This window comes from Capra hircus, chromosome 13 (genome assembly GCF_001704415.2).
Source record: "Capra hircus breed San Clemente chromosome 13, ASM170441v1, whole genome shotgun sequence".
Lineage (NCBI taxonomy): Eukaryota > Metazoa > Chordata > Mammalia > Artiodactyla > Bovidae > Capra > Capra hircus.
This window is the reverse complement of record NC_030820.1, coordinates 1,280,748-1,293,170: the sequence shown is the minus strand read 5'-3', so window position 1 is coordinate 1,293,170 and position 12,423 is coordinate 1,280,748. Positions and strand designations below refer to the sequence as shown.

Genomic DNA, 12,423 nt, shown 5'->3' with positions numbered 1-12,423 from the left:
AAGCAATAACGTTCATCGCCTATAAAAATCATCATTTGTCTTACGCATCCCGTTAATAAGAGGGAGAGAACTGGCGAAGGCAGATGGTAAAACAACAAGCTCCCACAACAAGGGAAGACTTGGTTTGCTTGGTTTACTCAAGGGATAGAATTGTGCTGGGAAATCGGTGGCCTGTCACTGACTTGCTTTCCAAAACTTCAAAAAGAACATTCTCACTGAGAATAGAAGTTATTTTTGAAAAAAGAATCAGAATTGTGTAGTTATGTTTTAAACACACTTTTAAAAACTACCAAAAAAATCTTTCTAGGAATTACATAATATCTGTGGACAAGGATTTTAATGTAAACAATAAAAGTAATTGGTAACTATGATGGAAAAATAGAAGAAAAGATAAATCAGGCTCTTGATGAATCTTTTTTTTTTCTGATTTACCTAGAGTTTATATTTTAATTTTTTAATTTTATTTTTAAATCTGTTAATTGACATATGATAGATATACAGAGAACTATGCATGCCACATGTGTACAGCAATGGTACCCAGATCAGCGAACAAAATATAACCAGTGTTCAGAAGCCTCCTTGGGTCCCTTCCAGTCACCTCTTCACCAGGAGTCACCCTCTCTTGACCTCTTAAAGTCCTGGTTAGTTCTGGCATTTTTGTACTGTATATAAATGGGATCAGACAGTGGATACTTACTTTTGCATTTGACTTCTTTTCCTCAACACTATATTTCTAAATGAGAGTCATCTATGTTGTTGTGTGCACTGAAGACTGCTACACATTATTCCATGAGGAGAATGCTGCACAATGTATCTATCTGTTGATGTGCTATTCTGAGTAGTGCTGCTTTAAGCAGTTCTCGCCCATACTTCTTGATGAATATCTCCATGCACTTCTGTGGGCTATATACCTAGGAACAGAATTCTCGGGGGTACAGGGGCCTCATATGCATCTGTTCAGCTTAGCTTCTGTAGATGCTGCCAAATACTTTTCCAAAGCCACTGTCCCAATGTTAGCTAATTTTTTATTGAAGAACTTTCTAGATTCAAGCTTAAAGTTTGCTTCACATATTCAGCCTCCAATCAGGAGCTCTTCATAATGCCATCATGTCAGACCTTTTGAGACTGCCAAGATACTGCCTAGAACTGGAAAAGGACTAAGACTAAATGGCAAATGATTCAAAGGAAATGGGTGACCGCTTTGAATTCTTTTATAACCAATCACAAAAGTCTATTTCAACTTAAATCTAATATGAAAATCAATATGATACTAAACGTCATTTCGGATGCAGGGTAGCTCCTCCCAGCCGCCGCCCCTGACCTCGGATGTGGGGTAGTTCCTCTCGGCTGTTCCTGCGCTGTCGCAGCCTGACACTCTCGGCTGCTGCCCCTGACCTCGGACGCCGGGTAGCTCCTCCCGGCCACAGCCTCCTGGGCATGAGGTCCTCCTGGCTTCTGCCCCGGCCTCGGATGTGCGGTAGCTCCTCTCGGCCAAGCTAGGTGCGCCAACGTAGCTGCCCGCGCTATGTGCGCCGTCGCAGCCGCCCGTGCCCCTCACGTCTGAGGTGAGGGGTGGCAGTCGGGAGGAGCTACCCCACGTCCGAGTTCAGGGGCGGTGGTCGAGAGTGCCAGGCTGCGACAGTGCAGGAGCAGCCGAGAGGAGCTACCCTACGTCCGAGGCCGGGGTGGTAGCCAGAAGGAGCTACCCCACACCCGAGGCCAGGGGCAGCCGCCGGGAGGAGCAACCCCACATCCAAGGAGCGGTGGCTGCGCAGGCGCAGGAGGGCCCAGGAGCCATTGCAGGTTCAAGGTCAGGAGGGGCGGTGGTGAGGAGATACCCCTTGTCCAAGGTAAGGAGCAGCATCTGTGCTTTGCTGGAGCAGCCGAGAAGAGACACCCCACATCCAAGGTAAGAGAAATCCAAGTAAGACAGTAGGTGTTGCAAGAGGGCATCAGAGGGCAGACACACTGAAACTATAATCACAGAAAACTAGTCAATCTAATCACACTAGGACTACAGCCTTGTCTAACTCAAACTTAGCCATGCCCAGGGGGCCACCCAAGATGGGAGGGTCATGGTGGAGAGGTCTGACACAATGTGGTCCACTGGAGAAGGGCATGGCAAGCCACTTCAGTATTCTTGCCTTGAGAACCCCATGAACAATATGAAAAGGCAAAATGATAGGATACTGAAAGAGGAACTCCCCAGGTCAGTAGGTGCCCAATATGCTACTGGAGATCAGTGGAGAAATAACTCCAGAAAGAATGAAGGGATGGAGCCAAAGCAAAAACAATACCAAGTTGTGGATGTGACTGGTGATAGATGCAAGGTCCAACGCTCTAAAGAGCAATATTGCATAGGAACCTGGAATGTCAGGTCCATGAATCAAGGCAAATTGGAAGTGGTCAAATAGGAGATGGCAAGAGTAAACATCAACATTCTAGGAATCAGTGAACTAAAATGGACTGGAATGGGTGAATTTAACTCAGATGACCATTATATCTACTACTGCGGGCAGGAATCCCTTAGAAGAAATGGAGTAGCCATCATGGTCAACAAAAGAGTCCGAAATGCAGTACTTGGATGCAATCTCAAAAATGACAGAATGATCTCTGTTCGTCTCCAAGGCAAACCATTTAATATCACAGTAATCCAAGTCTATGCCACAACCAGTAATGCTGAATAAGCTGAAGTTGAACGGTTCTATGAAGACCTACAAGATCTTTTAGAACTAACACACAAAAAAAGATGTCCTTTTCATTATAGGGGACTGGAATGCAAAAGTAGGAAGTCAAGAAACATCCGGAGTAATAGGCAAATGTGGCCTTGGAGTACAGAATGAAGCAGGGCAAAGACTAATAGAGTTTTGCCAAGAAAATGCACTGGTCATAGCAAACACCCTATTCCAACAACACAAGAGAAGACTCTACACATGGACATCACCAGATGGTCAACACCAAAATCAGATTGATTATATTCTTTGCAGCCAAAGATGGAGAAGCTCTATACAGTCAACAAAAACAAGACCAGGAGCTGACTGTGGCTCAGATCATGAACTCCTTCTTGCCAAATTCAGACTTAAACTGAAGAAAGTAGGGAAAACCACTATAACATTCAGGTATGACCTAAATCAAATCCCTTCTGATTATACAGTGGAAGTGAGAAATAGATTTAAGGGACTAGATCTGATAGATAGAGTGCCTGATGAACTATGGATGGAGGTTCATGACATTGTACAGGAGACAGGGATCAAGACCATCCCCATGGAAAATAAATGCAAAAAAGCAAAATGGCTGTCTGAGGAGGCCTTACAAATAGCTGTGAAAAGAAGAGAAGTGAAAAGCAAAGGAGGAAAGGAAAGATATAAGCGTCTGAATGCAGAGTTCCAAAGGATACCAAGAAGAGATAGGAAAGCCATCCTCAGCGATCAGTGGAAAGAAATAGAGGAAAACAACAGAATGGGAAAGACTAGAGATCTCTTCAAGAAAATTAGAGATACCAAGGGAACATTTCATGGAAAGATGGGCTAGATAAAGGACAGAAATGGTATGGACTTCACAGAAGCAGAAGATATTAGGAAGAGGTGGCAGGAATACACAGAAGAACTGTACAAAACAGATCTTCATGACCAAGATAATACGATGGTGTGATCACTCACCTAGAGCCAGACATCCTGGAATGTGAAGTCAAGTGGGCCTTAGAAAGCATCACTATGAACAAAGCTAGTGGAGGTGATGGCATTCCAGTTGAGCTATTTCAAATCCTAAAAGATGATGTTGTGAAAGTGCTGCACTCAATATGCCAGCACATTTGGGAAAACTCAGCAGTGGCCACAGAACTGGAAAGTCAGTTTTCATTCCAATCCCAAGAAAGGCAATGCCAAAGAATGCTCAAACTACGGCACAATTGCACCCGTCTCACATGCTAGTAAAGTAATGTTTAAAATTCTCCAAGCCAGACTTCAGCAATACGTGAACCGTGAACTTCCAGATGTTCAAGCTGGTTTTAGAAAAGGCAGAGGCACCAGAGATCAAATTGCCAACATCTGCTGGATCATTGAAAAAGCAAGAGAGTTCCAGAAAAACATCCATTTCTGCTTTATTGACTATGCCAAAGCCTTTGACTGTGTGGATCACAATAAACTGTGGAAAATTCTGAGAGAGATGGGAATACCAGACCACCTGACCTGCCTCTTGAGAAACCTATATGCAGGTCAGGAAGCAACAGTTAGAACTGGACATGGAACAACAGACTGGTTCCAAATAGGAAGAGAACATCAAGGCTGTGTATTGTCACCCTGCTTATTTACCTTCTATGCAGAGCACATTATGAGAAACACTGGACTGGAAGAAGCACAAGCTGGAATCAAGATTGCCGGGAGAAATATCAATAACCTCAGATATGCAGATGACATCACCCTTATGGCAGAAACTGAAGAGGAAGGAACTAAAAAGCCTCTTGATGAAAGTGAAAGAGGAGAGTGAAAAAGTTGGCTTAAAGCTCAACATTCAGAAAATGAAGATCACGGCATCTGATCCCATCCCTTTATGGGGAATAGATGGGGAAACAGTGGAAACAGGGTCAGACTTTATCTTTTTGGGCTCCAAAATAACTGCAGATGGTGATTGCAGCCATGAAATTAAAAGACACTTACTCCTTGGAAGAAAACTTATGACCAACCTAGATAGCATATTCAAAAGCAGAGACATTACTTTGCCAACAAAGGTCTGTCTAGTCCAGGCTATGGTTTTTCCTGTGGTCATGTATGGATGTGAGAGTTGGACTGTGAAGAAAGCTGAGCGCTGAAGAATTGATGCTTTTGAACCGTGGTGTTGGAGAAGACTCTTGAGAATCCCTTGGACTGCAAGGAGATCCAACGAGTCCATTCTGAAGGAGATCAGCCCTGGGATTTCTTTGGAAGGAATGATGCTAAAGCTGAAACTCCAGTACTTTGACCACCTCATGCAAAGTGTTGACTCATTGGAAAAGACTTTGCCACTGGGGGACATTGGGGGCAGGAGGAGAAGGGGACGACAGAGGATGAGATGGTTGGATGGCATCACTGACTCAATAGACGTGAGTCTGAGTGAACTCCGGGAGTTGGTGATGGACAGGGAGGCCTGGCGTGCTGCGATTCGTGGGTTCACAAAGAGTCGGACACAACTGAGCGACTGAACTGAACTGAAACATCATCTAGTAGCTCTGGTATATAATTCAAGTAACTTACCATTTACATTTTAAAAGAGTTCTGGAAAATATGGATGAACTTAATGACTCAGAACTCTTCAACAATGAGAATGCATTTGGTGAACATCTTGGGTCCAGATCTGCTGTTAATGTCAAGGGATCAATGTCCTGAGAAGCTTAAAATCACCTTGCTCCTCCAGAGATTATTTGGCTTATATGGCGACCTCCCCAAAATGTCCATGCCTTGTGAACATCTCCTGTGTCCTGTGAATACATGGCACAGGAGACTTTGCAGATGAGATTAAGTTAAGGACTTTGAAGTGGGAGAGATTTTTCTGGATTATCTGGATAGGTCCAACTTAATGACGTGAGTTCTTAAAAGCAGAGGACCTTTCCAACTGTTGTTGGTGACAGAAGAAGTGAAATGGGACCTTGCTGGCTTTGAACTTGGAGGAAGGGGGCCATGAGCCAATGGATGTGGGTTGCCTCTAGGAGCTGAAAGTGCAAGGAATGATTCCCTCAAGCTCCAGAAAGAGAAGCAGCCCTGCTGATGCCTGGAATTTAGCCTGGTGAGATCACATGGGCCTCTGCCTTGCAGAACTGGGGGCTCATATTTGTGCAGTTTTAACCCACCAGCTTTAAAACAGAAATAGAAAACAAACACAGTTTACTGTGCCCAGGTGGAAATGTTAAAAGTCCTTCTAAGTTCCTTCCAGAGCAGCCGTTCTTAAACCCACACATAACAGAGGAATGAGAGTCTACCAGCCCCTCACCGGCTCCTGGGGACGAGGGCTCAAACACACTGGAGGAGTCGCTGTACGTGTTGGAAGCTTGTTCTGAGAGCTTCTTCTTGCCACCTCCTTCTGCTGACTTGTGTGATTTCTTCTTATTTTTCACCAAAATTTTGTACATCAAATCCATAGGACTTGGAAGGGGAACTCCAGATTCCAACTAACAGAAAGAAAAACACATTCTTTAAAAACACTGACCTTTCCTTTCAGTCTATCCCCAAACCCAAGGACTGCATTAGATCACAAGCTTCTAGACTGTTCTTTACTACCTTCAACACAGCTCATTAAAGTATCTTAATATAGGGGCTGGTTCTTAGCTCTTCCTTTTTTCACATTAAAGGTATATTTTAAATACTGTACCCTTTATTTTTCCACCAGAAGTATACATGAATATAGCCATAGACATGTATTGGGTGATTTGGCCTGCTAACCTAAAGTTTCATGAGTTTTCTATTGGGCCCTATGAATCCAACCATCTTGATTTAGAACAGATTGGAAGGCCTTGGCTTGGATTATCAAAGGATAGAAACTTGTCACAGTGTGATTCCTGCCAGGAAGATGGCAAAGACAGGCAGGAGCTTCTGGGAAAGTCTTCAGAATCGACTTTTCAGAGGATGCAATTTAAAAGCAGCAAAGTCCCCATCCTGGCAGGAGACTGTAGAGTGGCACATCTTCTTGGCCTCAGCAGAAGTGGACTGGGTGGCCTCAGATTTACCCACTGCCCTGAGATCAAGCTGTTTGCAAGCCTTCTTTCTAGTGTATTCAGCTTGTATATCTAATGGGAAAACTCAATTTCCCATGAGAAGGATATTATATATTTTATCAGAGAGCATGTGTGCAAGTCTCAAGACAAGTTATTTTTAGACAGTCTATGGGCTCCTGTAAGCGGGTCCTCAATTCTTCACTTGCAACCAGTCTGAGGACTGGTGTGAAAACAGGAGAGACGGGTGGAGACTGGGGCAGGGGCTGAGGAGGGAAGAGGCTATGAGACCATCTTTCTGCTGCTTTCCTTCCCAAAGCAGGGAGCGACAGCTACCGGGCGGCCTGGACTGTGCTGGGCATATGCAGGAAAGAGAAGCGTGGCCAGCAGGGACAGGCTGGAATGTTCCCGCACCGCCTTCAGCGTGCTGTTTTCCTGTCCCGCGTCTTTCAGAGGTGAGGTTCCTGGACGTGCTCAGAGCCTGTGCCCCGGGCTCCCTCTGTGGGCGGATGCTGTGGTGGGGATTTTGCAGCCCCGGCTGGCTCTCGAGGGGCAGGGAGCGGAGGAGGGTGAGGGCAGAGGAGGAATCAGACGGGGATTTGCCCCCTCAGGGGCTCCCCGCCAGCCTCCCGAGGGCTCACGGTCCACTGCGTGACTCACACCAAGACAGACACACGGAGCGGGCTAAGGGAGCCCCGCGAACCGGGTCACAGGGAGGCGTGCGCCCCTGCGGGATGGGCTCAGAACACTTACCGGGTACTTGTCCAGCGGCTCCATGAGGAGGGCGTCGCCGAAGATGAGTCTGCAGTACTCCGCCATCTTGGCCTGCTGCTTCGGCCTGAGGGGAGAGATGCGGAGGCGGGCGGGTGATGCAAGAGAGCCTCAGCAGGGCTGCACCGTACCGGTCACAGACAGACGGCGTTCCTCCCCTTTCATCTTTCTAAATTCCTGCTTGCAGTTCCCACTTGTGTGGGTGCGAATGCCACAGGCAGGTGGAGGGAGGAGGCTCTTCCACCGAGGACACAGATGGAGGGGACAGCAGGTCACCTGCCTATCCCTGGATGCTTGAATGTCCCAGGGTTAGAGACTCAGTCCCTTTTGGTTAATTTCCCAATTCTAAGTCAAATGCCAGATACTTGGGGGTAGAACTCATTCATGACTCTGTGAATTTTTGGGTGAGATTTGTCTACCAGACAGAGCTGCACTGCAAAGAAGTATTTACAAGGAGGTGAAGAAACAGGAGAGGGAAGAAGGTGGACAGAGAGAAAGAGAGAATCTAAAAATGCAGAAGCGAAAAGGCTGACAGGCAGAAGTGTGTCCGCTTGGGAAAGGGCACTGAAGGAAAGACAAGTGAAGCAGGCATCTTGGGGAAGGGTGTCTGCAGCCCTTTTGTGCACAAGAGGGGTGCAAAGGTGGTGTCAGCCTAATGAGATGCCAGGGGAACTCGATCTGATGGGAAAAGGCTGGAGCTGAGTTGGTGGAGCTGAGTTCCAGGCTCTCAACCTCTCAGGATCTATAAAAAGTAGAGGAAAATAATTGTTCTTGGAAAGGGGCAGAGGATGCTGAGGAGATGAAGTGAAGTAATAGATGCAAACACCTTTGAAGTGGAAGATGATCCCAGTGCTGCAAGGAAGCCTCTGCCAGCTAGACAGGAGGAATGAGAGCCTGCTCATATATAAACAGAGTTGATACGAGGGAACAGCCGTAATCTTTCAAAACTGCTTCCCTTGACCTTTTAAAAAGCCATTCTCATTCTGTAGGATGTTAAATATCATTATAAAGGTATCCAATTCCATCAGGTTTTATGGACTGTGATTTTGATCTATAGGCTGTTGGATTCGATTTCCAATAGTTGTCTCTACGTGCTGCAATGTTAATACATATTAGCAGAACTGGGGCTGTAGTAAGAATAAGTAAGTGATAAAACTTCTTTACTACAGTTCAAGTTGATTAACAAATGTAATTCTAATTTTTATTCCTTTTACCATGACTATTATACCTGGATCATGGACAGTGCTTTTTCCAAAAGGGTGATGTTTTGGGGGTTCAAATCATATTGCAATGGATCCATAGGGAAAGCACTCTTCATATCCCCTTTCTAAAAAACATATACTTAGAGGAGGTGTCAAATGAGTTCTCTGGGCTTCACATTCAAACCCAAGTTCACTACCTTCTTGAACTGCAAGGGGAGGCAAAGCAGAGCTTCACAGAACTTGCAAAACTCTACACGACAACTCCCAAATTCTCATGACACCCGTTTTGACCAGTTGGATTTATCCTGTGCGACTCATGCAGCCTTTGGAATATCCTGCAATTCTCCCAGCAGTATCACTGATGGAGGAAACCCTGCCAACTGAAGAACTGATCCTGAAAGCACTGAGAGTGGTTGTTAAAGGATAATGTGTTATAGCTGAGGAACAAGCAGAAGTGGCTGATTTGGCAGAGCGTCCCTGGGCATTCACAGTTCAGACATCTTTGCCCAAAAGACAGCTGGTCCCAGGGCTCCACCAAGCCAGTGGGCTCTGCAGCTGTAGATTAGAAAAGCCCATTGAGCCTGGGCCTACATGTTCCATTCTGCCCCAGGGTTCTCCAGGCAAGTGGAGTGGGTTGCCATCCCCTCTTTCAGTGAACCACAGTTTCTTAGAACTTTTCACTATGACTTGTCCATCTTTGGTGGCCCTTTTCACTGTGTGGCTCCTAGCTTCATTGAGTTACACAAGCCTCTTCACCATGGCAAGGCTGTGGCCCATGAACAACAACAACAATGTGAATAACAACAACAACTACTTTCCAGGTTGCACAAAAGAAACTGTCCAACCCTTCCACTTCACTTTCATGGAATGATGCTATTAAATGGAGTTTTTCTGTTTCAAATGTGGTCCACAGATTAGCAGCATCAACAGGGCTTAGAGCTGGTTAGAAAAGCAGATTCAAGGCCTCCTGGGAAGACGGACAAGTTCCATGTTGGAATCTCAGGTTCTGAGTCAGAAAGGAAGGAAAGAAGGGAGCAGGGCTCAGGGGTCTCAAGAGGCCCCCTCTGGAGGATTCTCATATACACTCAAGTTGGTGAACCCATGTGATGGGTGAACTAACTCACCAGGTTCCTCAAAGATGTCACTTTCCTTGAGGATTCGAACTTGAGAGCCCCAAGTGTCTTTGCTCAGAAGCCTGGAGTGAAAAGGAAGGATTTATTCCCTAACACCCCACTTTTGAAATTTCTAGTGAGCTGTATTCTCACTCTTAGAGGAACTTCAGGGTGATGTTCCAGGTGCCCCTAAACAGGTGACAGGTAGATTCTGTTCTCTGTCATGCGGTCCCCAAATCAGACCCTGGGGAGGATTTTGCTAAACCAAAATCTTACTCAAGTAAAGAGTAAAGTCACTAAAGAATCACCTGGGCTTTTAATGCTGCAGGTGTCAGAGCTCTGTCCCCAGGCCCCTGATTCACTGAGCTGGTAGTGGAGCCTTGGAACTTGCATTTGTAACAAACCTGCAGGTAATAAACAGCTGCTAATGAACCTCAGTGTTTAGAGCAGTGCGCTAACACTTTACCAAATCACCTGGGGTCTTAAGAAATGAAGACTCCAAGGCAAAGACTGGGGTGGGGCCTGAGAATCTGCATTTCTAACAAGCTCCCTGATCCTGTAGATGCTGCTAGTCCATGGATCAACCACACTTTGGAGAGCAAGGATCTGTGTCTGACCTAAACTCTAAAACCTGCTTCACCATGAGCCAAGATGGGGAGAACAAAAGGCAGTGTCCACGGATAAAGGAAAATGTGTTTGAAGATCAAACACACATGCACATCTAGAGGGGACCTAACTAGAACAGAAAGCAAGCTGAACAGAAGAAGTCAGAGGAGAACAAAGCAACTTTAATTGTGGGTCATCATTGCAGAAACAAGACATTACATTTGCCATGAGAGAACAAAAAACAAAACAAAACAAAACAAAAATCCTAAAGCATTTAGAACATCAACACTGGCTACCAAGGAGATACAGCGAGAGGAAACTATTCACAAATACATTTTGAGCTTCAGGCCACACCAGACCCATATGGACATGTTAAAACATTGGGAAGGAGATCAGTTTTCTGACCAAGGAGCAAGCCCACATCATCCAAGGTGAACTAAACCAACCTCCTTCTCTATATATGAAATATGTAGGAAGGATTTACAGCTGCTGGCAATTAAGGACTTCATCCAAAATCTTACATTCTCTGTGGTTGAACCAGATGTAGTGGTTTCTTCACTTGAGTGTAGTGGAGAATTCTTGTAGTGAAATGCTAGTTTACAAATTAAAAGTAGGTGGCTCATCAGTTAACTGAGACTTGTAAAAAATATTATTCAAAGTCTCGCTATACAAATTCAAATACAGGTGTGGAGGTGAAGCTCAGGAATTCTGCATTTTATGGGGCTGTGATATAGCAGGTGGAAGAAAATTTGTCAGCTGCTCACTGCAGATTTCTCCTTGTCACTCATTGATAGGTAGTTTCAAATATTAGGAGAGAAAATGAAAAAATTTAGAGGTTTCCTTCTTTTTTTTCCAATGTGGGTTTGTTTTGAAGGCATGGCTCAAGTGGGCTGGGACTAGGGTTCTGATTCTGGCATTTTGTATACACAGCACGAAGGAGAAAAAAATAACTGTTGCTAGAGATGGTATATAGGTTTCAGATGTTTTGGGTGTGTGTGTCCTGTGTTGAGTAAGATTCTGTATCTAGTGTATCTAGTTCAGTGGAGAAGAGTGCTATAACTGATGAATGGTATCCACCACTGGTTTGTTCAGCAATGAGGTGGGATGGCCCATGAGTCAAGCATAACATTTTACCGGCAAAGGGGAAGCTTGTCAATTTTCTTTGGGTGTGTGACAGTCCTCCCAGGAAAGAACTGCAGCTGAATGGTGTTGATATGTGTGTGAGGCTCAAGGACAATGGAAATAGGAAGCAAAAAACTTCCTCCCACAATAGAATTTACCATCTCAGGATTTCACTGCCATTCCATCATCTCAGTGGTTTGGGATCAATATCATAGCATCCTAGGAAGGCCATTTTCCTGATTTCTTTTGTTATTCATGCATTATTAATGAACTTTTAACAGCTCAATTTCTCATTTTTTTTTTTCAACCTGAAAGGGCTGTATTAGGGGACAATCTTTTTTATTTTATGTCCACTGTAGATTTAGTTTTCATGCTCAGTTTGGCTCTCTGTATGATTGGGGTTGAAGACTAAAAAAATATGCTGTGGTTAAGGTCATGAGCCACAAAAACATGACCACTTGCAGGCTGTTGCCTTGTGGGATGCTCTGCTTGACTTTATCCATGTTTGGAATGCTCATGATCCTTTGGTTGAGGCTTGGGGGTGGTATTGCTTAAACAGATGAGTTTTGAAGCCACATTAGCCAAATTTAAGTCCCCACTCTCATATTTTAGCTGCATGACCTTGGGCAAGGTACTCACCCTCTTTGGGATTCAGTTTCATCACTTGTAAAATATGGATAATGATAAAAATATTTATTTCTAGGAGCACCTGGGTTTGTGGTGAGGTTGCATGAACTAAGGCTTGGAACCTTGCTTGGCACATAATATATAGTCAGTAAACATGAGCTGTTGTTTAGGTTGTGGTGCTGGTGGTTGTTGATGCCTCTCTGGCTACATGGTAAAGTCCAGTGACACTCAAGGGTGGACACTCAAGGTTATGACACTCAAGGATGATACAGGAATTTTTCCTTTTGTCTAATTCATATAGAAA

The 12,423-nt window shown here is 44.8% G+C and overlaps 1 protein-coding gene across 2 annotated transcripts in view; it reads right to left on the bottom strand.

Annotated features, from left to right (window-relative positions):
• The window catches only part of PLCB1 (phospholipase C beta 1), an 863,926-nt gene that overhangs the window by 173,755 nt on the left and 677,748 nt on the right, over positions 1–12,423 (bottom strand). For both annotated transcript variants that reach the window (XM_018056908.1, XM_018056909.1), the window contains exons 13-14: positions 7,433–7,517; positions 5,962–6,139 (exon numbers count right to left, since the gene is read on the bottom strand). In XM_018056908.1, coding sequence (XP_017912397.1) covers positions 5,962–6,139; positions 7,433–7,517 — 263 coding nt within the window. The remainder of the gene's footprint in view (positions 1–5,961; positions 6,140–7,432; positions 7,518–12,423) is intronic.